The following is a 25,573-nucleotide window of genomic DNA, read 5'->3' on the forward strand; positions in this document are numbered from 1 at the left end:
TTTGGATTAATTAAATGACGTTGTAATTGTTTAGCTGGGGGTGTCGTTCCCTTAACGAACTCCTTAATTACTAAATTAACCGGTGCACTTAGTTTTCACCTGCACAGCCTCATCACAAGGCAGATCGGTAGAGATTCCTCGTGAACAACTGTAAAAACCGGATTTTAATGGACGGCTTTATCCAGACGCGGAGGAAGCTGGAACAGGGAGAAGAGCGCACGATGAAGTGCTTTGTCCTTGCTGATTTTTATTGTGCGAAGTGACGCGGCATTCTCCGAGCAATTACATGTAAATGAATATCCACCATCACCTCAGGTATTCCAATATCAGCCACCTGCCGAGAATAGGGAATCACCATCGATAAAACCTCCAGTCGAGAGACTTCACGTCATTTTCAACGGAAATGGCGCGGCTCCCCTCGTACGGGAGCTGCACCAAGCCGATGAAAAGTGCAAGAAATAATTAAGAGACTGGAAGCGGCTTTGATGCGATTTTTTGTGAAGGGGACGTGTTCCATTTGATTTATCGGCGCTTATGAGAGAATGCAAATCGTGGATATATGGTTATGAATTACGCAACCATGAACATGAATGGTATTTATTGTTCTTGGAGATAATATCGCAGGTGTTCAAGATTTATTTGAGATATGTTTACACAGATTCGTTTTCCGGCGAAAATTTATCGCGTGTTTATTCAAATTTTAATTTTGTTTCACATATTCGATTAATTTTTTTCTGACACAATTTTTGCAATAGTAAATTATTGGCTCTTGTTTAATATCATGGTCTTGTTCGAAATCTGTCCTTGGCTCCGTTTTGAATACAATTTTCATACGTGTTATTAAATAATTCAGAGAATTTCTTCACGACACCCGATTGAAAGAACAATGGATTAAAAATTATTTCTTGTTTATTCTTCAAGCTTTCAATTTGTTTTCTGATATTATGCAAAATTAATGCGCCAATAACGTTACTCAGCAATTTTTAATTGTGTACTAGTGAGTCGAAAAAATACTAATAAAGTAACAATACAGGTATTGTTTCTACAAATCAGTTTAAATTTAACAACATAATTGTGACTACGTAAGGTAATATTCTTCTTTTTTTAATGTTTCAAAAATTGTGCAGAAAGATTTTCTACACAATACAAATAAGGTTATTTCTTAAGCTATTTTTGGAGTATTTTCAACAAAAAGCACTCTAGTTATTTTAAGTGTACGAAGAAGAAATCTCAAATATTTCTACAATTAGTTTGTTAAATAAAATTTTAGATTCAGAACAAATTTTTATTGTTGAAAAGGATTTGCTGAACGAAAAAAAAGTTGGGAATCACTGGTCTAGACAGCGGAATTGAGTGCTGGTAGCAATCGCACTTTTAATTTATTACTTAACATAGTCATAAATTTTAATTTATATTCTTAAATACTTTTTTTATCGAAGGAGTAGACACCAAGCGATGACCTTTAAATTCTTTAGATTTAAACAAGACCTTATTGGACAGGATGTTGTTGATAGTTTAATTAATATATCATTAGTTTTGGAAAAATGTGTTTTTTAATAAAATGGAGCACGAAGTAAAAAACGAAAACACTGACAACAGTGACAGCTACAGGATTTAATAATAATAAGCTTCAACATATGGGAAATAAACAGAATTTTCGAAAAAATGGATCAAAATATAAAGACAAACAGTAATATCTAATTTCACACATTTAGATGATAACTATGTTTTATAAGTACATAGAATCATAAGAAACGAACTTCACAACAGTTAGAATGATCACTGTTAAACAATTCTTTTAAAAGATATAACTTTATGAAAACTGAATAAGATTTTCCAGAAAGATGTTTTAAATCATTTGGCATCTTGACATAATAGTAATTGGCGATATCAAATATTTATATGAAGTCTTTGAAGTTATCCGATAGGATTACAGATTGCAATAATTTTCTGAATTTTTCTGTATTTTAAATATTTGTAAATTATAAAGAATACAAATATTTTCAGTGATTATACTGTTCTAATCCTTTAATTTGAAATTTATCAAATTTTTGACAAACTTCTAAGTGATTTACGTAAATTATGTAAGAAGAGATTTGATTGCTAAAATATTTTGTGGTTATGTCCCATCACCCATCACATTGACTCTATAGAAGCCTCGATTTAAATCTCGCAGGAAATATTTGGAGGGGTATCAAAACTATTAGAAAGAAATGCTTGGAACCCCATTCACGTTGAAAGATGCCAACGACAACGTACAAGAAATTTTTCATAAGATATTGCTGTTGTAGTGTCTACTGAAAAATATTGAACTGATGCTTTATCCGAAGCAGTGCTTCTAGATTTCTATTTATTCTGATGTTTTAAAGTGGACATGCAGAATTTATTTGCATTTTACACCAATCGAAAGTTCAATCCCTATCTTTGCAGACGTACAAAGTTTCGAACTGATCGTGTGTTTCGTCGGCCTTCTACATCGAATGACGTACCGCTTTAAAAAATTATGCGTTGAGAAAACGTCATAACACAGAAAGGTAATTAAGTTCCGCACTTAACTTGCTACAAGCGTCACAGAAACGTACAAAATGATGAAAAAAAATCTATGATGACGTGTGCTTATCAAGAGCTAGTGTTTTCACATGGTATAAACGTTCCTTTAATTATCAAGAAACACCAGAAGACGAAGAGTTTTAAACGAGTGGCACACCAGAAATGGATACAGGAGGTTCGTGATTATTTTGCCAATGACAAACGTGGGACCCTTAAAGTGATAAAAGTGGATAAAAAATAGTTTATATCAACAAGTCTTATCAAAAATTTGTGCAAAAGCAAAGTGTGCGTTCGCGGCGTGTACCTATCAGTGTTTAACAAAAATTGAACCAATTTTTTCTTCGATTGTGGTTAGAGACGAGACTTGGTGTTATCCAGTACGACCTGGAAATAGAGTGCCCCAAAGCAAAACAGAAGCCTCCACGATCTCCGAATTATAAAAGTAAGAGAGAAGCTGTCCAAAATCAAAATTATGATAATTGATAACTTTCTTTTACGATAACAAGGAAGTTTAGTCTACAAAGAATTTATATCACTGGATGAAACAGTGAACAGTAGGAGTACATTTTATACTGATGTACATTCTTTGGATTTGCTGCGTACGACTATTTTTTATATCCTGACTTGGAAGAATACGATTTTGAGCATGTGGACCATTCGAAAAGGCTGCTTTGTGCACTCTAAAGAATATTTCGAACGAAAACCCAGAAGAATTGTTCTACTCATTTCTAAAACGGTGTCGCCTTTGATTAAATTCAGAAGAGATTTTGAAAAAAAAAACAATAATTCTGGATCTGTACGCACTGTATAGGGTGTTTGAAAATTGCTAGTACAAAAAAAAACTGTGGCATCTAGAAGCCCTAAGAAATCCAAAAAACCAATTTTTAATTTTTTTAAAGAAAAGGGATAAAGTAACCCTATCCCAGCATATTTTACGCCTCAGGCGGGGCAGTATTTTTTAAACCTTGGTAACCAACCGTGATAATGAAGGACTATACAACAGACTGAAAAATAAATATTTTTTTGCAAGATTTTGGCAACTAACAATGGTATTAACAATTTTAACCCAATTTTTAGTAATTTTTATCTCGAAAACTAGAGGACTCACCATCACCAATTATCAGTATTTTTTTGTACTAACAATTTTCAAACACCCTGTATACTTCAGTAAAAATTTATTTAACTTTTTGCAATAAAATAGTTTTTTTTTTTAATACCGGGTGTATTATGAAAAACCTTTGGTGCTATAACTTCCTTATTTTTGATCCGATTTTAACAAATGATACGTCAAACAAAGTCGTTTTAGAAACAATATAGCCCGACAAGCTATAATTTTTTTTAACGTTATATTTTTTGACAGACCGCTGCTAACTTTGTTTTTTTAAGTTGCATTGTATATTTTTTTATCATTATTCTGATAGATGTTTATTTTTTGAATACACAAACATTAAAATAAAAAATCAAAAATTTGTTTTTAATAAAAAAATAGAATTTCCAAAAATCAAGTAACTATAACTTTACTATAGCAAATGTTTGAAATTACCTCCATTCTCTCTAAGGCACATTCGACACCTTCCACTGACGCCCATTGCGGCGTTTAATAAAAATTCTGGTGGTATTTGTTCACATACGGCTACGATTCTTTTTATTAAATCATCTCTGTTATCGGCCGGAGTCAAATAAACATTCTCTTGAATGTCCATAGCTGTCTTAGCAAAATTAGAATGCACTTTTATTACTGTTTAATGTTACTGTTTGATTTAAAAAAACATACATCATTTTTTAATTTCTTTTTTTTTTTTGTTTCTATGCATGAGCATGGTTGTTTACATTTACATATTTAAAATAAAAATCTCTATAAAACTGAGCAAAAAAAGTTAATGGTGCTATTTGAAAAAAAAAAAAGTTTACTATCATTTGTCAAAAACAGAACTCAAGAATAAATATTGGATCAATTCAAATTGTAGCCCATTTAAGACTATTTTGTTTGACATATCATTTATTAAAATCAGATAAAAAATAAGGAAGTTATAGCACCAAAGGTTTTTCATAATACACCCGGTATAAATGCAATCATTCACTTGGCATGAAAGCAATTGGTACTTATTAGTATTATTAGTATTGGACATTATTATATCGTTTCTAATTAGACATATTCCACTGTACATTTGGGGATGTGGACATTTTTTGATAAAATCCTAAAATGCACCACATAAGACACCTTTTGGTAGAGATAAACGTAACAAATGTAACAAGTTTCTTCATAAATCTCTTGTTGTTTGCAAAACACTTATTCGAAGATGGTGTGTGGAATATTATTATTGCAACTTTCTGTAATTTTTCGTTACTTACCAAAAAATGTATATACAGGGTGTATCTGAAATACGTGTGTTAATTTTAACCAACGAAAGAACTCGCCAATTTATGAAACTTTTGTCTATAACATTTTGCAAAATTCGCAAAAGTTTTTCGAGATTTTTTGCCCCTCAATTTTTATCAAACAAGTCGTTTTGTGTCATTAACTAGTCTCTATTTGCTTGTAACTATGAGAAATTTATTTTTAATTATTTAATTTTTTTCTATAACAATGTAACATTTTTGACAAAGCTCCGTTTCTATCACAACAGAAAATTTGTTCTCTTATAGACGGGTATCCATTTTGATGACTAATTCACTTTTTCGTAAAAAATTCAAATAGAAAAAACGTTTCATTTAACAAGCTCTGTTACGTGTTAAAATTAACACACGCATTTTAGATACACCCTGTATATCCATTCAGTTCTATTTTCTAAATTTTTTGTAGGAATTTTTAATTGTAAGAAAATTAAGACAATTTTAACAAACATTGCCGGTGTTGAATATATTCAACAAATATTTATTGAATGTTTCTTATGTTTTTAGGAAACAATAATATGAAAATATAAATATTTTATGTGCTGTTATACTGTGGTGATATATTTTTTAAATATTTGTAATAAGAAATAAGTTTTTACCACATTCGTTGTTTAAAAGTCGAAAAAATTGTATATTAAACTAGGCAAAAATGAATAGGGAATTCCACAATTTTTCTTGGAAAGCAAAATAATTGCCCCAATCCTCCCACGTATATTCTTAAACACAAGATAAATTTAGAATGCTACAGCTACTTGAAACATTACATTTAATGTGTATATTGATATATTTCTAGGACATTTCATTACAAATTTTAAACTGTATTTATAAAAAATTCAAAAAAGGAAAAAATTCCCTATTCATTTTTGCCTAGTTTATTATGTAATAAATTTAGAAATTCCTTGTTGAAGCGACACGTAATTCCAGCTCATTTATGTTTTAATTATTCAACAAATAGTTCCATCTCTTGCAATTTACGACTCTAAATCAACTACTCAATTTTACGACACTTACTTCAGCTGCTTTGTTAAAGAAAGAGTTCAACTAGTAAAATAATTAGTCCCTCGTTCAGAGAATTTCACTTGTTGTTTACTCAGTTTTGCAAACGTTGATTCAGCTGTTTTTTGTTCATATTTTTAACGTAAATTTCATCCTCCAACGTTTAATCCAAGCAATTTGCTTAAAAAATATTTGTTAATAAAAAAACATTCGCCGAGTCACCTTCAATTATGTACCTACCTATGCCATACAAAGACGATTTTACAACTCGCTGAACAAAAATATAATTTTATGTTTAAACCGCAATAAAAAGAATTCCAGGATCTACCTGTTTGATCCTGGTATTCCTGGCCGAACAATTTGTAATTCTAAAAACTGAAACGTAAAAAAGTAGTGTCGAGTCACGTCCTCGATCATCTGAAGCTAAATCTGATAAGTTTTTATGCATAGACTTAAGAGCAATTGAATAATGTTGTTCAAGGTTTTTAAAGAGAAATGCAATTTGCGTAATGTAATTTAGACCGGAATAATTCCGGGTAGAAATTGTGCGATAGTGGGAGATTCTCACACACAAAGCAAATACTCTAATTAGACAGGAATCCTTCAGCAGGAGCCGTCCGTTTAAGGTCATTTATTTGCGATGAAACCGCGATTGTGGTTGAAGTTGCACTCAGACCCGGCGAAAGTTTCAAAGTCACGTAATTATTGTATAAAACTAATATGTCGGTACAAAGACCTCCTACAGGTGACAGCTAATCAAAATCAAAAGCGAAAACGCCATCGCCGAAGACAAACTAGAAACCGTGATGATGAGAAATTGCTTTTAACTTCAAACGTTTTCAGTATTTGTTGTATCAACAACAGGGAGTGGAATCACAAAAGGTTTCTTTCTTCCACCATACTGCTAAATGACTTTGTGTATGAAAATATAACTGTCTCGATTTATTGTCGCTCCACAAAGGCCCTTCGGCGATTCGTTAAAAAAAGGAAGATGTCTTATGGAATGTAAGTAGATTGCAAAGGGTATTAGTTTGACCGGAATTGCTTCAGCACGAGGATCTGCGCAAGGCTGGCCGTCCTGAAAAGGAATTCGTTCCAAAATGATGATTAGCTGGATTAAACGAACAGAACAGTGAACCAGACTTTCTCACATTAATTCAACTTTTGTGTTGTCCAGTGGAAGCGACAATTGTCCAAGAACTGGTCGAAGCAAAATAACTCGCTCCGGTTGTGCTATTAATCCGCGGAATATTTTTAAAACCAAATGGGAAAATGAAATAATGACATCAACGTGAAAAGGTACGAAACCGAGTCGCCCCGGGAGGAAGTTGATAATTAAGAAATTCTTCCGGTTTGAACCAATAATTAAAGGGGATTCTTGGAATTCAGATGCTATGCTGTCAACTATCGAGCGCTTCAAGAAAAAATGTCCCACTTTGCTCCCCAATCGCACAATTGCTGGCCGACCAAGTGTTGTCAACTGTAGCGGGGAATAAATTTCCCCCGGAAGTCGTGCATACGGTTTGAATTTTCCAAGCAGACCACCTGTTTTTAAAGGCATAAAAAATATCGATCTGGAACAACTAAACATATTTCCTCTTTCATCTGAAATTAGGTTATAATGGCGCGGTTCGATTTTTTTATTGGAACCAATCAGTCCTTGCACCGAGCTCCGCCGCCAAATCAATTTTTACCTGATTAATATTTGCAGGTAGAGCGAAACCTTCGAAGCACCACTCGAACCAGGCCACCAACATAGTACTCACCTGCACGTTGCGGAAAAGTGAGTATGAGGGGGTGCCAGGCGGGTTTGACGCGTTCGCTTTGCAGAGGACCTCCACGTGCAGCTCGAGGAGGACGAGAAAGGATATGAGTCGTTCGTGCTGTCGACCAGCTCCAGCCAGGCGGGCGAGGTGGATCCCGACTCCCCTAATGTCCCCGACGAGAGCAGGGAGACTTGGGGCTCGAGCGCCGATTTTTTATTGTCCATCATCGGATTCGCGGTCGATCTGGCTAATGTGTGGAGATTTCCTTATCTTTGTTATAAGAACGGGGGCGGTAGGTAGTATACTGTCAGCTGCTCATTAGTTCGATTTATGATCGGTTTTACGGCGGCGTTATTGTGTGAAATCGTTAAAATTTGTTTTCAGGGGCGTTTTTAGTTCCGTATACTTTAATGTTGGTCTTCGGAGCAGTTCCTTTGTTTTACATGGAGCTCATCCTGGGACAGTTCAATAGGCAAGGACCCATCAGTCTATGGAGGATATGTCCGCTGTTCAAAGGTGACACATTTTTCACCCACATTCCTGGAAATGTCGCAGATTCGGTATTGCGTGGGTTGTTTCCATCCGGCCCAATCCTAAGACAATACAAAACAATTACTTTCTGAATGGGATTTGACCCTAAATGCCAAGTGACTATTTGAGGGTTGCCCCGATTGACAAGCTATCGCTGCAAACAACAAAGTACTGTTTGCACTGACTGAATAGGCAAAATAATTGATGAACACCAATCCCAACGCATTATAAATTCCAATTACTGCAAACCATCGCTGCAAATATTTCCTTTTTGCACCGTTTTCCTAAATTAAATGTTTGCGAAATTTATCAGCTCAATTTTGACACAGCCTCCTCTTGTATTCCTTTTGAACAAGATTTTTGGGGCACTTCTAATTATACGATTGCGTTTTTTTTACTCACCGTGAATGCCACTCAATAAGGACAAAATAAAATAAATATTGTACGAGTACGTTCGTGTACATTTTTTTCCTGCGCTAACGATTGTTATATTTTTTTTCTACTCCCATGTTTAAAATACCATTTATCACATACGTTTCCATGACGCTAAGTGACGTTTTAAATACACCTGTGACTTTGTGCGCTTTAGTCACGAGGTGAAGTTAGCAACAGGATTTTTAATCACGGACTAAAGTTAGCTGCAGCATTCAAAATCAAGTCAATTGTCACTTGTCAATTGACGATTATCAGTTTCGAATTTTATGTTTAAATTAACGTTTAATAAAGAAGTGACTTGTTTTATTTGTTTTGTTTATTTGATCCTAGAAAAACTATAGTATGCAACTCGTTTATAAACTTTTCTAGACACTCGTTTATTAAACACTCGCTCCGCTCGTGACTAAATTGCCATTTATAGATCTCGTTGCATAATATACTATTTTGAGGCGGAAAGTTAAATATCAATTAGCCACAAAAATAATTAATTTCTACTCGAGAATTGGAAATAATAATAGCAACACTGGGTCATTGACAAATTTAAGATAATCGTTTGGGATGGAAAACTAGAGTCAATGTTGGATTCAGGTGGTTGGTTGCTCTCTAGGCGATACATTTGCATTATTCCCTGGAGGTGCGTTACGTATGTTACATGTGAATTTGCTGTCTGAAATCATGCAATGGTGGAAAATGTTATTGCGCGTCCGATAAATCATTTTTATTGAAGATAATTTAGATTTTATAAACACGGAAGATGCGCAATTTGTCCATGGCCAATAAATGAGACACCGTTTAAAATCTAAAAATTGTGTTTAGCAAACATCGACTATTTTTCTCTCTTGCGGAGTGTTTAACAACTTTTAAGAGATGTTGGTAATTTTTGAAAGTGGCTCGAACGTAGTTCACTATTTGTGTTGAAGTTGTACGAACTTTGTAGACTGTTTTTGACGATTTCAGTTCAAATACCTTCTTGGCATTGCTCCAGATTGCATTAAGAATTCACTTTTACTTTATGATATGAACACTGAACAGAAGAGTGGATAAAATAAATTAAACAAATAATGCAACTCTAGATCAGTGTTGTTCAGAGTTTAAAAAATTTCACACACAACTAATGTGGATATTGATTAACGCAAAAGATGATTTGTTGTGTGAAGTCACGTAATCCAAAGCTACTCACGGAATTTTGCCAATAAAGAACGCGCCTTTAATTTTCATTGAGCATTAAGAGTGACTCGATCATAGTTCAATTTTAAACAAAAAATTAAATGACTTGTGGTTTTGACGCTTAATAAACAGCTTTCCAAAGCAACGTATGTAACTAATGTGTAAAGAATTTATTGTTTAGTTTGTTGATTTGAATTAATTAGAAACCTTAGGCCCTTGGTGCAAAGAAGCCATCGATTTTATTAATGTCATCGGAAACCGACTTATTGCGGAATCAGGCGATTCAAAATTTAAGAAATTCCTTTTTGAGAGGATTTCCCTTGCCATTCAACGTGGAAATGCTGCAAGCATTCGCGGCACTTTTCCAGATTCCGCATTATTATCGGAAATTTTTGTATTGTAAAAAAGAAATGTTATGTTGTACTTGAGTTGATTAATTAACATTTTATTAACCTTTAATTTTAATTAATTTTGATTTTTTAGAAATGAATAAAATGGAGCGAACCTAGGCAGTGTTTTCATTTATTCAAAAATAACTGAAAAAATTAAAATTTGTGTAAGAAATCCAGAAAAATTTTCTGCTAGATATTTTGGTGCAATTGTGACAAAATTCAATAATTCAGTTTTTTAACAAAAATCTTTTTTTGATGAATAATAATTTATTTAAAATTTTGCCTCGTGAATGCTTTTTTTTTATTAGAACCAGTTTATTACACAGATTCGCTTGTAATTAATTGTGTATTATAATTGCATACTCAGTGCAAGTTGGTAAATTATATAGCATTATAAATGATTGTAGTCGAAGCATGCCATGCCCATGTTATGAAATTTTTGCCGCTCTATACAAACATAACTCTAATATTGCGTGAACTGTCACAATAGTGTCAATGTGTGAACGGTGTATATTCACTTATTCACATAATTTTGATCATTTTCATATGGAGCGGCAACCATAAATTTTCAGTTTCAGTTTAAAAAAAAAACAGTTTTCTAAATTTTTAACTCTTAAATTTTCTTTAAAATATACCAATAAAAAATTAACTCGTTTCTTTTGTTAAAGACAAATAAACAAAGTTTTTTAATGCAGTAAAATATGCCTTGACCTAGTTCTAGGTAAGTTTAGACAATAGTACAACTTTTTACTTTTCATAACAGAGCTTTTATCCTCAATCGTCTTAAATTTATACTTCAACTTCAGATTTTTTTTGCACACTAAATTTAAAAGCGAGTCTACATCGTAATTTTTAAAATTTGGTGTAACACCTGATTCCGGATGATATAACAAGCGTAAAGCACGCAGATGTGTTGCTATAATTCGAGGCAATTATATAAAAAAATCTCGAGTTATCTTACTAATTACTGCAATAAAGTAATTTCGTTTTTTATTTAATTTAAAGAACAAAAATCTGTAAAATCGAATAGTGCAATTGTTAAGAGAATCATTGCCGCTTAATATATTTCAGATTTAGACCAAAATTAATGTTGTCATTTTGCAAACAGGTGTTGGATTCTGTGCCGTCCTAGTTGCATTTTACGTTTCATTCTATTACAATGTAATAATAGGTGAGTCCCTTAAAAATAAACTTTTCTTTATAAACAACAATTTCCTTTAACCACGCTAACAGCATGGGCATTGTACTTTTTGGGAACAAGTTTTTCCTCCGACTTACCATGGCTCCACTGCAACAACACCTGGAACACGGAAAAATGCTGGGAGAGCATGCTTCCGGGCACTTCCAACGTGACCACAAGACCCCCAATCTTCAACGACACGACTCCAACAAACAGACACACTCCAGCCTCCGAATTTTTTCAGTAAAAAAATTCACTTTCTCCCGACAAAGCCTCTTATCATTTTACCTTTCAGCCGAGCAGTATTAGAGATGCAGTGGAGCGATGGTTTACACGAAATGGGCTACCCCAAATGGCAACTGGTCTTGTGCTTAATGCTTGTATACGTGATGCTCTACATATCGCTCTTCAAAGGAGTCAAATCGTCAGGTACTGGTCACTTTCACCACAAGCGTGATAACATTTCATGAGCGGTTTACAGGAAAGGTTGTTTGGGTGACCGCAACTATGCCGTATGTGGTGTTGACTATTCTTCTGATAAGGGGCTTGATGCTACCGGGAGCTACCATGGGCATCTCTTATTATCTCAAGCCTGAATTGTCGAAGCTCAGGGAGACACAGGTAATGTAGAATCAGATATACAAAATACTCGCCGGAAAGAGTTCGGGCGCTAAATTAAACAAAGGACTCATTTTACTATATGTACTCGTATTTAGTTACCATGTCGTCATTCCTATCCACCCGATGTGTACGATGCGTACTAGTGGACACCTACCCTTAGAAGATTCTTAACTACAGGGTGTTATTGAAAGTTGTACAGATATTTTAACCACGAGCTATTGGCTTCATGTAGAAGTCGGAAAAAATATTTAAAAAATCCTATGTCAAAAAATAAAATGACGTTTATTTTTTGAGCTACAATTTTTTTTAATTGCTTTTAGTTTTCTACGTTGTCAAACAACCTCGTAGATAAAATTTCGGCACATTTTAAACATACACCCTGTATATAATATTTTATGAAACGTACACCAATGCGGTTTCCTTGTTTTAAAGCATATTTCCTATAGGTTACTTCGCATTGGCGTACAATTTATAAAACATGATATACAGGGTGTAATTTTAGAATGTGTCGAAATTTTACTAACGAGGTTGTAGGACAACGTAGAAAACTAAAAACAATTAAAAAAAATTGTAGCTCAAAAAATGAATGTCATTTTATTTTTTGTCATAGAATTTTTTAAATATTTTTTCCGAGTTCTACATGAAGCCAGTAGCTCGTGGTTAAAATATCTGTACAACTTTCAATACCACCCTGTATTTAAATCTCTTTTAATTTCTTTTCAGTAAAAAAACTGTAATTTATTTAATTGTCATATTTGTTAAAATTTGCAGTACGAGTTTGGATACATTTTGCATATTTTCCAGTTCGAAGTGTATCGAACTGTCTGATGAAGCTTTTGTGAATCGGTGGCCTTGTCCCTTTGATCATCAAAATGGAGTTTGATTTCTTTCTGATTGTAGGTATGGGTCGACGCTGCTGTGCAAATATTCTATTCAGTCGGAGCCGGTTTCGGCGTGCATCTCTCCTACGCTAGTTACAACACGTTCCATAACAACTGTTTCAGGTGAGAGACAAATCCCCAATAACGAACGAGCTTTCCGCTAGCGAACATTTCAGAGACTGCATCGTCACGACCGCCGTCAATTGTTTCACAAGCTTTTTCTCCGGATTCGTGATATTCACTTATTTGGGATTTATGTCGTATAAACAAGGGGTCCACATTAGCACGGTAGCTACCGAGGGTAAGTCAAACAATTAGACGCCGCCGCCCAATTATTCCTGCAAACAGTGCGTTCCGACAGACAACGGCAAATGAGAGCGTTTCGCTTTGATGATGAAAGAATTTTTCAGGGCCCGGACTCGTTTTCCAGGTTTATCCGGAAGCGGTGGCCACTCTTCCCGGCTCCCACTTTTGGTCGATGCTTTTCTTTTTCATGCTGATCATGCTGGGGTTGGACTCGGCTGTGAGTTGCAGAATCAACTGTAATTTGGGGAATTAAGAGGGTTTTGCAGATGGGCGGGCTGGAATGCGTTATCACCGGATTAATGGACGAATACACGGCATTCTTCAAATCGTGGAAACACTCGAGGGAGATCTTCACGCTTGGAGTGATCATCGTTTCCTTTTCCGTCGCTCTCATCAATGTGACTCCCGTAAGGACTTCACTCTTTATCAGGACACTCTCACTGGAAAATATTTCAGGGGGGAATCTACACCTTCAATCTGTTTGATACTTATTCTGCTGGAATCTCGCTTTTGTGTTCTGCTCTCTTCGAAGCCATCGCTGTCTCCTGGTTCTACGGTTTGGACAGATTCACCCAAGACGTCGAAGCCATGATCGGCTCCAAACCAGGACTCTACTGGAGGATCTGCTGGAAATTCATCAGCCCGACTTTCATAATTGTCGGTCCGACACCATTCTCCCCAGCAGCACATCTAAAATTGTCCGATTTCAGATGGTGGTGTTGTTTGGATTGCTCAACCCTCAACCTCTTAAATACAACGACTACTTCTACCCGAAGTGGGCAGAGTGGGTCGGCTGGTCGTTGGCTCTTTCGTCAATCGTAATGATACCACTGGTTGCTGTGATACAGCTAGTCAAAACCAAAGGAACTTTCAAGGAGGTGAGTCACATCACTCGTTTCTTCTGTCGCTCATTGATCGTTTCAGAAAGTCGCCATCAGTATCACTCCTGTTGAAGAACACGAAGAGATTCGGCGGACCAAGCTCGTGAGTAGATTCAAAGCTAAACACTGGTTGTTCGTGTAAGTTCCTCACAGTTACAGTTTTTGTTCCAATTGTGTTCTGTATTTTCATTGCGCTGGCCGTATATGATTTGTTAATGTTAGGTGTTTTGTAAAAAGTATTGTAAATGTTAGGCTTAAGAGACTAAGTATTAAAACGATCGTGCCAAAATTTGCGATTCATTCTGTTCGACGACAGAATTCTTCGACTTATGGCGACAGTGACGATTGGCAATCATACGAACAATATAATTGTAATAAGAGCTTCTGTGTATAAATGTTAACATGATAGATAAAAATTGTCGAATGTTTAGTGGCGCAGTTGCTATAAATTGCATGAGATTTGTTATTTTTCAATTAATTTGGGTCCAAAATGTTTCTTATGGCTGGCCCATAGAAATGATTTAGAAGATGCGACTGGTCCAAAAGGAGCGACAGCTTTGTACAATACAAAACAGGTTGTGTCTCTCCATTTAGTAAACTGTTGTCTTTTTGGAGCACTCGTAAGCTGTTTTTACTGGATTTGTGTCAGCGGATCTAGGTACTTGCACATGAACTTAAATTATTTAAGGTGAAGACCAACGATCGAACTTAAAGAAATTGTCATTCGCCTAATTATGCCAAAGTAACGGAACTGAGCTTTATACGTTTTTTGTAATTTATTTTTAGACTTAAACGTACTAGTCCTAGCTCGTAGTTTCGATGTTGTGCCGATATTTGTGTAAGAGTTGTACGAAAATATTTAAACGATCCTGCCTTCGTCGTTTGAATATTTTCTGATTCAAATATTGATTAAGTGATATAAAATTTCTAAGAACTAAATGTACTTCAAGACGTTTACATTGTACTAAATGAGAAACTGAGAGCTTGTACAATAAACAACTTAAACTAAAAAATAAAACGTTTCAGAAATGGTTTATTTATTATTTGCTAAAAAAATCACAATCAGTACAAGTTTTCTTCTACCACTACTTTTATAGGTATAGAACATTCAACATTACATTTTTTATATTCTACATTTCATTGCGAAAATATCAAACACGAATAAATAAATCGCGGACAAAACATTTTTCTGACAGTTGGGATTAAGCTTTTCACCGGGTAAGAGTCTATTGTCCCTTTTTAAAGTCGGATGGATAAAAAGAAATAATTAAAATCTCGATTTCGTTGACAATAGATGGGGGATTTTCACGCATGAATTTATTGATGTTTAATATTTTCAGATTAATTGGCAATTTTATTATAAGGATCAAATTATATATTGTGCGTACATGTAAATGCAAATCTTACGGTAGGTTAATCATAATTAACAAAAATTATCAGTTAAAAAAATGACTGGTAAATACGTTTTCCATGTTAATAAAAAAATCAGTCTAAAATAGGGGTATATAATTATATATTTCCTCATTTTAATCAACTTGCCAGTTTATTACGTGGTTTTATATCTATTACGGCAAGTTTAAGAAGTCACGTTATATTATGTATCTAGTTTAAAATTGTAAAATAACAGATACAAATTTGTTTATTTTCAGACGTGAAATATCACTATTGTTTAATACTATATCTTTATTCAGTCAAAAATAAATTTTAGGCCTAAATTTTATAAATTATAATGACATCTAGGAAATGTGTGTTTATATAAAATTTTATAAAAATGTCCTACAAAAAATATTACAAGAGTTTTTGCCAAACGACACTTCAATTTATTTCTCCATTTCGTTTGTTAATCAATTTTTGTTGATATGATATTCCTACAAATCGCCAAACTAATTGTTCTCCAAGTTATGTCTTGCAGAAGAGGCCAAGCAAAACCATCATCATCGCAAATGAAAATTTTGAAAAAGAGTTTTCAGTAAGTAATAATTAATTCTGCTCTGCTAAAACAGTAATAAAAAAGTATTTACATTTATATGGAAGAACGAAAGTGAGAAAATGGAAGAAAAGTTGTTGCATTGCAATTTTTAATAAAATGATACAGGGTCATTATAAATGATTGTAGTCGAAGCAAGTTACACCCATGTTATGACATTTTTACCGCTCTATACAAACATAACTGTAATGTAGCGTGAACTGTCAATAGCGTCAATTATGATCATTTTCATATGGAGCGGCAACCATAAATTTTACATTCGTTTTCACGCCAACCAACACTACAATCATTTATAATGAGAATAACCTGTATAAGATAACTAGTTAATTTTGGATTTAGAGTTTGGGGTAATCATTGAAGAACAATAGGTAATATTACATTACCGTTATCCGGAAGTGTGCGATATGGCTTTATCTTGTTGAAAGACGATTTTTAGATACATACATATTGGGTGATTCAAAATGATTGTGGCCAGGTATGGCAACTATGTACGAAAATTTATGTGGCAACTGTGTGGATGAGGTAGAGTTGTCATTTGTATGACATTTCATAAGCGTGCATTTGATTTTTTTGATATCATTACACATTGATTTGACAGTTTTCAAAATTGCGCGACTATGAACTGTCAAAGAAATATCAACTCTACCCTACCCACACAGTTGCCACATAAATTTTCGTACATAGTTGCCATACTTGGCCACAATCATTTTGAATCACCCAATATATGGAAGCATAAATATTATGAGTAAGACTGTTGAGTAAACTGTTTCTAAAAAATATTATTACTCCATGGACTTTAACTTCTTGAATTTTAACAATATGGAGTAGCGAAGTGAAGCGCCAACTTTATCTTTGTTTCTAGTTCGTTAGACTATTCACCATGGTTAATTAAATTTCATTATCTTTTACTATTGTTTTGGAGAAGATAAATAATGAAAAGGGAAATTTGCTACTCGTTATCATCGTGACAACAGATATATGAAACAAGTGACATTTTTAGACGTAATTATAAAAAAGAATGGAAAGTGACTGGAATAAGTTGGTACAACCAACTCGGGAAAGTTAAAACTAGTAAAGATTATTGTGATTATTCATATAAATTAAAATTAAATGTTAAATTAATAATTGCAAAACGACAGAAGGAAGATTCGTTTTTTTCGGTACAACGTCGTTGTCATTTTATCTTAATTTTTTGAGTACCTACATTGGAAAAATATAGAATATGACCGACCAACTCAAGTTTAGTACCTTATTTTTATCTTTATTTATCAACTAAAGATTTCTCTATAAACAGTAAACAGGAGCCCTTATTGTTATATGTTATATTTTGTTAGAAAAGTTATTGGGAAATAAATATTTATTTAAACTGAGTAATTCGTGTTTTATTAACTACTTAAACCCATGGTTCGTAAAATGTTTGCTAGGTGGCTTTAGGCCATTTATTACAGCTGTTACATGCCGTAAAAGATCCCCCAAAACATCAAAACAATAAGAAAAAAACAGAAAGAGGTGGTGCTTTGGACAGAGTGTTGTTTTTGCTTGACCTCCTTACGTCAATAAAAAATGGAGCCGAATGTGTATATACCGAATCACCTAATAGTAAAATAAATTGTTTTTCGATAAATATGTAGTACCTAAACGAATCGGTTATCTGCAGAATACGTCCAATGGATGTCGTGTTGGTCACTTAAAATTTTAGCACAAAAATCTTACATGGCTACTTATCACAAAAACGTATTCTCGATACGCTTTGAACAACAATAACAACGAAACAGTCTTACATAGTTACAAAACGGAGCTGACGTCCTCTTTTTTCTCGTCTTTCTCCTTGTTCTTTTTCGATTTTTTTCTCCTTTTGGAGTCTCTAGTTTTTGGGGACCTTTCCAGCAGGAACAGCGCTTCGTGGAAGTCATCCGAACTGAGGTTCGACTCTTGTATGTGCAAAACTGAACTCAAAGCACCATCCGTCGAGGATTTGGGAAACCTGAACATTTCCCTTTCGCGTTCTGGTTCGTTAGCACTTTTCGATTTGGCATTGTTTTCCTTTTTGGGGCTCGTGTTTGAGGGGCTGGGGATATTCGAACGTGAGTTGGCTGGGGTTGTCGAACGGACCAAGGATGGCGTGAACGGTTCCGGTGGTAGAGTATTGTTAAGACTAGTACTAGAAATGTTTAAAGAACACGAAGTTAGAGGCACAGGTACACTTAAACTAGACGACCTCGATTGTCTACCACCCGATATTAAGATCATCCCGGGTGATTTTGGTTCTGGCGTGCGGGAGATCGACACTCCCGATATGAACAACGTGGGTGACTTTGGAATGCCAGTCTCGGATTCGTACTCGTTCGAGCTGTCCGTTTCCAGAGTGTGACTCTTGCGGCACTTCGAGTCCGGGCTGTTGCAGATCTTGATCCGCAAGTTGCAGCTCTTCCGCTGGTCCTCCAACAGGAATCCGGTCGACTTGGAGAAACTGCCGTCGCGGCAACACTTCTGATGCTTGATGCTCTTAGGACTGTGTTTCTCGCTCTTGCACTTCTCCCCCTTCAATATATCACAGTTCTTTTTTACTTTATGATCGCTGCTACTTAGAAGTCCAATGCTTTTGTTGACTGCAATCCTCGTCAAGTAGCTAGTTTTAGGCAGGTGTGCTGAACACAATTTCGCTTTCAACGAAGCAAAAGGATTGTGAGTTTGTTTCTTACACTCGACGATTTTCGTCACTTCAGTCTTCTTCAGTTCCTCCTCCTCGTTGAAACTCTTCCCGATGTCTTCATCTGTGACGGAGCTCAAAATCCCGCACACCTCCATGTCGGCGTTGATCGAATCCGAAGTCGTGGTGTCTTCGATCGAGCTCTGTCCCTGATAGGACTCTTCCTCGGGGTAAGTGTGGTGGAGCAGGAGGAACTGTTTTGTGCGTACCGACGTTGATGGTAAGGCGAGAATCTTCCGGGCAAGATCCTCAGGTTTGTCATCGTGCTGACTGCTGTGGTCGGAGTCCAAATGGTACCGAGGTTCGTCCCCGTTCATTCTTACCCTCGTCCCTCGTCCGCTCCTCCTCACGCACAAATCACCAGTCGAGTGTGACCTCTTCAGACCGACGTCGGCGTCGTCGTAGTCGTCTACATCTTCAAAAGCAAAACCCTTCTCGTGGATGTCCGAGATTTGGAACCTCCCGTCCTCGTTGCCGTTGCAAGGCCGGAAGAACAACTCTCGATCAGTTTCAGTGTTGAGCTTGTTAACATCCAGACTCTTCAAATCGATCTTGTGGTTGGCCAACGACTTCAGAAAGTAATCCACTGTCAAGTCGGCGCTACTTTTTTGGTAAGGCTGACTTTGAACTACTTCTTCGGTCGTTCCGGAATCCTGAAGACTCAGCTGAATCGCCAATTTCAACTGATCGTCTGCACTTTCGTTGCTGTTGTTCGAGATACTGGAACTGGGATCGGGAGTGATGGCATTGGCTTGGGCCTGCTTCATCCTGTCTTCGATCATCTGGAGTCTAGACATTTCCAGTGCTATTATCAGCTCCATGTTGTAATCCGAGCCTGTTTTCAACGCAATTAATAAATCTAGCTCCAGGCACAATGAAAAATACTCACGACCGCATCCGTGCCTGCTGCACAAAAAGCCGCATTGATGCTCTTTGGAATTTGGAGAGCCTCCAGAAAATTGTTTGAAACTTATTTCATTATCTTCATCTGAATCGTATTCAGGCCATTCACAATCACGCAACCAGGCACTGGTTTGCGTTAAATCAGTCTGAAATAATTGTATTCAAGAACAATGGCCAAGAAAAGTTCCCCGCTTACGTCTAGATATTTCCGCTTCCTTTTTCTTTGAGTGGGGGGCGTTTCGGGTGGAATCAGGCCTTGAGCGACCGCCCTCACGAACTCGTGTCTTTTTCTTCTCGCCAAGGCGGTGGTTTGGACGATCACAGCTTTAGGTGTGCGTAAATAGGGGCGAGCTATCATCTCGCTCAGTTTCTCGGTGACCTCTTCCAGTTCGTTCTGACGGGTATTAATACCGTGATTATGAAAAAATCTCTGTTAAAACTTTTAATATTACCTGCATAAATTCAAAGATGGCCTTGTTATAGCCGTCATCTTCCAGGTAATAACCGTAAACGTAAGAACCGCATAAAACTCTTCGTGCTTTTAATAATTCCCTGACGCCATCTTCAATGAATTTAGTCCCCTTCTCTCCGGAATCTGGATATTAAAGTGATAATTTCGTGGTGGAACACGCTGACATTTTACCTTCGCCGCCCTTGAGTCCCAGGCTGCTCGCGAGGACTTCCATTTTTTGGCGGACGCTGGTCAGGAGCGGTTCTTCGAGCTTCTGGCTGTTTTCGTGGTTTCTAAAACGGGTGTAAAAATGTAAAAAACGGGACATCTCTTGCATTTGATTGTTTCTATCCATCGCTTCGGAAATTAAACTTCCTTGTTTCTCGTCGGCTTTGTGCACGGCCTCGAACCGGTTGCAACGGAAATAGCCTCCTGTTGCAGAGCTGTGCCTCTTCCACGACTCTTGACACACCCAACAAAAGTCGAACTTGCACTGGAACAGCGAGATGGATATCGTGTTAGCGAACGAGCGGCGATATTTACTTTGGAACACTTCATGTGGTTACAGCCTTCGTTTTTTTGTATTGGACTTTTGCAATTTGGACAGGGTTTAGAATTGGTAACGAGCCAGAGACAGTTGGCGGCGTCTTCGCTTCCGCTGCACGAAGCCTTAAGCTCTTCCGGTTTGATCTCGGCGATTTTAATTTGCCATTCTTGCCATTGTTTGCAGCCGCAAGGTGCATGCGCTTCACCCAAACATTCCCAACAGAAAAAGTGCGCGTTTCCGCAATCCACGGCATGGGAAGTTATCGGAGCTGATTTATTGTTGATACGGTTTCCGGTTTGTTCGGCTTCCGGCAAACGAACCGCTCTCCCGCAACCCGCAATTGGACACCACTTGATGCTTTTATTACTCTCGACAAAAGCCTGAAACTCTACCGTAAAATCCACTGCCAAACTCACACGATTCTCTACCTTGATGTCAAACTGCAAGTACCTCCGCGCCATGTCGGGACTTACTAATTTCTCTATGAGTTCCACAGGTACTAAAATATGGCACTGATAAGCTGGGCACAGGATGTGATGGGCGTCCCCGTCTTGGATTTTGGTTGTGAGGTAGCTTTCCCAACAAGTCTTACAGAAGGAGTGTCTGCAGGACATTTTAACTGGTTGCTCCCAGTTCGATATCGTCGACAAGCAAATTTCACACTGGAACCTCTCCGATAAAAACGATCTCGTCAAAATTGTTTCCTCACCATAATTTCATTAATTTCGTCGTTGGTTTCGGCCGAAATGCTAGATTCTAAGGAACCGGCGTGTTTGAGAACGGAAGAAGGGGCTTGAACGCCCGCTAACTGGCAGCACTCCACAGGATCTTTCATCCATTTTTCCAAGAGCAACTCTCGAGACCATTCTGTTTTATTTAAGAATCAATCGTTCCCCAAGTCCAAAACAAACTTACCGTTATTTCTCAAGAGAGCCTCAGCCGTAAACAAGGGAATCTTGAGCATATCGGATGTGTCAACTAGAAGCTGATCTTTGGCTTCCTGCAGGTCTTGGCTCCTGAGCCCGCTGTACACCTCTTCCTGTTCCGTGATGATTTCGTCTTCGTTGACAAGATCAGCATTGTCGGCCTAGCAATCAGTCAATTCGTATTAGTGCGATTTGCCATTTGTCGCAACTTACAAAAACCATTCGACTCTCTAGCAATCTAGCAATATCGTGGTGGGACCCTCTCATTGCTAGGTCGCATGGCGTTAACTTGTCGTTGTTTTCGATGAAGAGGGGCGCCCCGTGGGCCAGTAGCAGTTCCACGCAACGTTTCAAGCCGGTAGAGGCCGCCCAGTGAAGAGCAGTGTTGCCCTCTTTGTCTTGAGAACTCAAGTCGACGCGCTCTCGACCCCCGTTGGCCAGAGGTACCCCCTTCCAGTAGAGCAGCAGTTGGACACACGCAGCTCTCCGCTCTTGAGCACTGAAACTCTTGGTCTGGTTCAGCTGGCAAGCGCTGTGCAAAACGGATTCGTTCAAGCCGTTCTTCTTGTTCGGATTGCCCCCCAAGTCGTTGAGGAACGTCCTCAGGAGGTGCTTCATACCTACAAGAAGACGATGAGCCGGGTTTAGGCAGCCAAGTCGGGGATAGGTACCGTGTTTGGCAGCATAATGTAGAGCAGTATTGTGGTTGTGATTTTCGCCGTAACTTAAGTTCGGGTCGAGGTTCTTACGAAGTTCCGGTGAACTTTGGTAGATTTGCATGGCAGCAAATTCGTCGCCGTGCTGGAGGTATTTCTTAAACTTCGATGAAGTGCTTCCCATTGTGGTGTTGGGGGGGTTCTAAACTAGATTCAATCGGTTGTATAAAAAATTTCGATATGTCTACTTGTCAACTGTTGGTTTCTTGTCAAGAAACGCAGCTTCTCGTCGAAAATGCCCATTTTCTCAGCTGAAACACCACACACAGAAAATATTGCGACGCGGTGTCGACGAGATAGTGCAAGGTCGTCATTATCAAATTACTCGGAGATAATAAAAATGAAAATAACGCTGTATAATTAGAATGTGAGCTCGTCGTTTAATTGGAGTGGTCTTCGTGACGAGCATTCCGATCCGAGGGTACTGCGGGAGTACTTTTGTGTGCTGGGGACCAATAAAAAATAAACTTATCGATTTATCGCTCAAGATAACAATAATTAAAAGTTGCAATTCGAGTTCGCTAAGCCCGGGGGTTATGCTCTAAGCGGAGTTAATTGGGTTTCACGATACATTATCATGACTAAAGAGCATTATTGTGTTGGGGAGACAAAAACGGTACCACATCCTACATTTACCATTACACAGACATACAATTCAACAACGATCGAGTCATGTTCTAAGAAACAAAACGATTTTATTAACAGAAGGAAACAATTGTAATCGTCAACGAAACTTACCCAGTAACAGGGCGAGTTACTATCTGACATTTTCTTTATCTATTTTGCGATATTCGTGACAAGGAATTGACATTTTCATGATAGCGACCAAATAGTGTGTATCTGAAACGACGACGCCGAATCGATTATCCTGGCGCAAGCGTCGGCGTTCCGACGCTCAAACACCCGCCTATTTTAAAGACGGTATTTTTAGACAATAAACATTGCAAATTAAACAAAATGAGTTATGAAAACACGGGACTCGATAGTACATGTTTTAGAAAACTCTAACATCGGAACCCAATAGGAGAATCTCACTTGTAAATAAAAATACGTTTACATTATAGATTTGCTTATCGTGTTTTATCAACTGTTAACAATGAACATTAATATCTCTGTTGTTTGACTGACAACAAAACTTTATCCTGTTCATTAATTTAGCTTACTCTCTCTCATCCGCATTGTGAACAGTGAAAATCAATTAGCGTACGTTGTTGAACAATTTGGATGTTGATTTGAAAACCCAAACTACATTCATGTAGATCTCACCACTAAATTAAAAATTTTGAAATATTTTTGAAAAGTAAAATAGACAAAATATACAAATGAGAATCAGTTCCTTACCGTTTTTTATAGTCGACACTTTTGGAGTAAGAAATGGAAACTAATCTGCAGATTCAGTTTAGATGTGTTTACATTTTTTGAAACGACGTAAAAATAAATATTGTAAAAAGGATCGTGGGAAATCAGATATTTGAACTAAATGATTAGGAGTTATCTTTAAAATACGTTTACAACTAGTGTCAATGTGATCAATTTCAGAAATCTACGAACATATTAAAAGATTTTAGGTGTCATCCATAAAAACTGGGATTACACAGTGATTTTTTCTGATTTAGACATTCAAGATTAGACAAATTTAGAAATTTTCTTTATAAACATAGTCACATAATAGTAGTTTATTTACACACGAACGAGTTGAATACAAAGTTTTTTTGTTCGACGAGCCCCTTAAAGGCACCAAATCGGTTAAAATCTTTAAAATTAGCTTGACGTTTCGTTTTGACAAGTTGTGACATTTATCAAAATCCGTTCACACAGGAGAAATTTCTCCAATTCTGACAGTATCGAACAAAAAAAATTATTATACATTTGCATCGATCTGAAATGTTTTGATGCCTTTAAAAATGATGGCGATGATTGATGGAATGCTTTTCAGTTTGGTAATAAATAGTAATCACTGGGGACTAGATGTGGCGAATAAAAGGGATTGCTCTTCCAGTTTGAAACCGGTATTAGGCATAGCAGCTCTTGAGCCGGAGCGTTCTCCTGATAGACTTTTATGTTCATTTTTGATACAGCAGCTGCAAATTGTCCATTAAGAACATTTCATCAGAATCCCAAAAAACTGTTGTCATAACTTTGCCTCCTGAGGTGATTGCACGAAATTTTACCGAGGAACATCCTTGCGTTCTTTTTTAACCATGGATTAAAATGATGAAACTAAGTTTCATCCAACGTAGCAATTTTTCGTGAAATTCATTTGCATTTGTCTCAGAATTTAGAGACGGAACAATTTTTTTCTACGCTAGCAATTGAAAAATTACAAATGTGTACTATAAATCTTATTTGGATTCGTGGAGAACCGGATCAAGGGTCAAATCTTTGTGTCACAACAGTTCTGGGGAATCCGGTGCTCTGTACGAGATTTTCTACAAAGTTTAATATCTTCATATTAGTTCTTCGCCACTTGATATGAAGCTGCAGATTCATTTAATACTTCAGTTCCATCTTTATGAATTTCTTGGGGCGATAATTTTATTCTTCTACAATAAGTAGGCAGGAAATGTGGTATAGTTTTCCCATTTATAATTTGGTTTTATGGCAGTGCAATTGTAATTATTAGGGGTTGGGGTTGTGGTTTTGGCAATAATAAACATATTGTAACCTGGTCAGACAACAGACCTTCTTTTACAGTCCTAGGATTTATGGCGGTAGTTGCCTATTGTCGGGGTATTTAACTCCCTGACAACAGGGCTGGTAGTAAAACCAAATTAGAAATGGGAAAACTATATTTTCGTAAGTTAGGCAAAAAACATGCTTCCTCTTTTATAATGATAAATACTTGTGTTGGTTACAGCATCACGATTTGTTTGAACGAGTGATCAAATATATATTGTAAAGTAAAACTAATATTTTGTGTTTTTCAATACAATGGTATATTAAAATATAAGTTGCAGCACGAATTTGAAATGCCGAAACGAGCCGTGTAAAGTGCGTCTATCGATATTTTAAAACGACCTTTTGCTTCCTTCAGTGGTTTATTGCCCGCTAACAAAGATTGTATAAAAAGTGGTGAGTAACCGATCCTCAATAATCCGCAGGTACCATCGAGAGTTTTTGTTACAGGGTAGGTAAATAATCCCCTAGTAATGAGACCATCATAAACGACCCAAAATGTTAACTAGTGTTTAAAAAGTCGTTTCAAAATATGGATAGACGCACTTTTTTTTTTT

At 36.7% G+C, this 25,573-nt stretch overlaps 2 protein-coding genes across 2 annotated transcripts in view; one reads left to right on the forward strand and one right to left on the reverse strand.

The window, feature by feature from the left end:
* Positions 1–15,131, forward strand: part of LOC138122622 (sodium-dependent noradrenaline transporter-like) — a 30,411-nt gene extending 15,280 nt beyond the window's left edge. The window contains exons 2-15 of the mRNA XM_069036872.1: positions 7,652–7,723; positions 7,771–7,998; positions 8,091–8,222; positions 11,340–11,402; positions 11,465–11,654; positions 11,707–11,840; positions 11,893–12,032; positions 12,933–13,036; positions 13,090–13,214; positions 13,324–13,436; positions 13,486–13,626; positions 13,676–13,876; positions 13,930–14,097; positions 14,144–15,131. Of these exons, the coding sequence (XP_068892973.1) occupies positions 7,652–7,723; positions 7,771–7,998; positions 8,091–8,222; positions 11,340–11,402; positions 11,465–11,654; positions 11,707–11,840; positions 11,893–12,032; positions 12,933–13,036; positions 13,090–13,214; positions 13,324–13,436; positions 13,486–13,626; positions 13,676–13,876; positions 13,930–14,097; positions 14,144–14,242 (1,910 nt within the window). The 3' untranslated portion in view covers positions 14,243–15,131. The remainder of the gene's footprint in view (positions 1–7,651; positions 7,724–7,770; positions 7,999–8,090; positions 8,223–11,339; positions 11,403–11,464; positions 11,655–11,706; positions 11,841–11,892; positions 12,033–12,932; positions 13,037–13,089; positions 13,215–13,323; positions 13,437–13,485; positions 13,627–13,675; positions 13,877–13,929; positions 14,098–14,143) is intronic.
* On the reverse strand, positions 15,121–23,654 carry LOC138122621 (ankyrin repeat and IBR domain-containing protein 1-like). The gene is made up of 11 exons (XM_069036871.1): positions 22,296–23,654; positions 21,838–22,244; positions 21,614–21,785; positions 21,408–21,565; positions 21,127–21,360; positions 20,695–21,078; positions 20,344–20,644; positions 20,153–20,295; positions 19,897–20,094; positions 19,687–19,846; positions 15,121–19,632 (listed from the first exon to the last, which is right to left on the reverse strand). Exons 1-11 carry the CDS (start codon positions 22,462–22,464, stop codon positions 17,873–17,875), a joined length of 4,086 nt encoding a protein of 1,361 aa, XP_068892972.1. The 5' UTR covers positions 22,465–23,654; the 3' UTR covers positions 15,121–17,872.
* Positions 23,655–25,573: the final 1,919 nt, after the last annotated feature.

The sequence above is a fragment of the Tenebrio molitor genome, chromosome 2 (genome assembly GCF_963966145.1).
Source record: "Tenebrio molitor chromosome 2, icTenMoli1.1, whole genome shotgun sequence".
Lineage (NCBI taxonomy): Eukaryota > Metazoa > Arthropoda > Insecta > Coleoptera > Tenebrionidae > Tenebrio > Tenebrio molitor.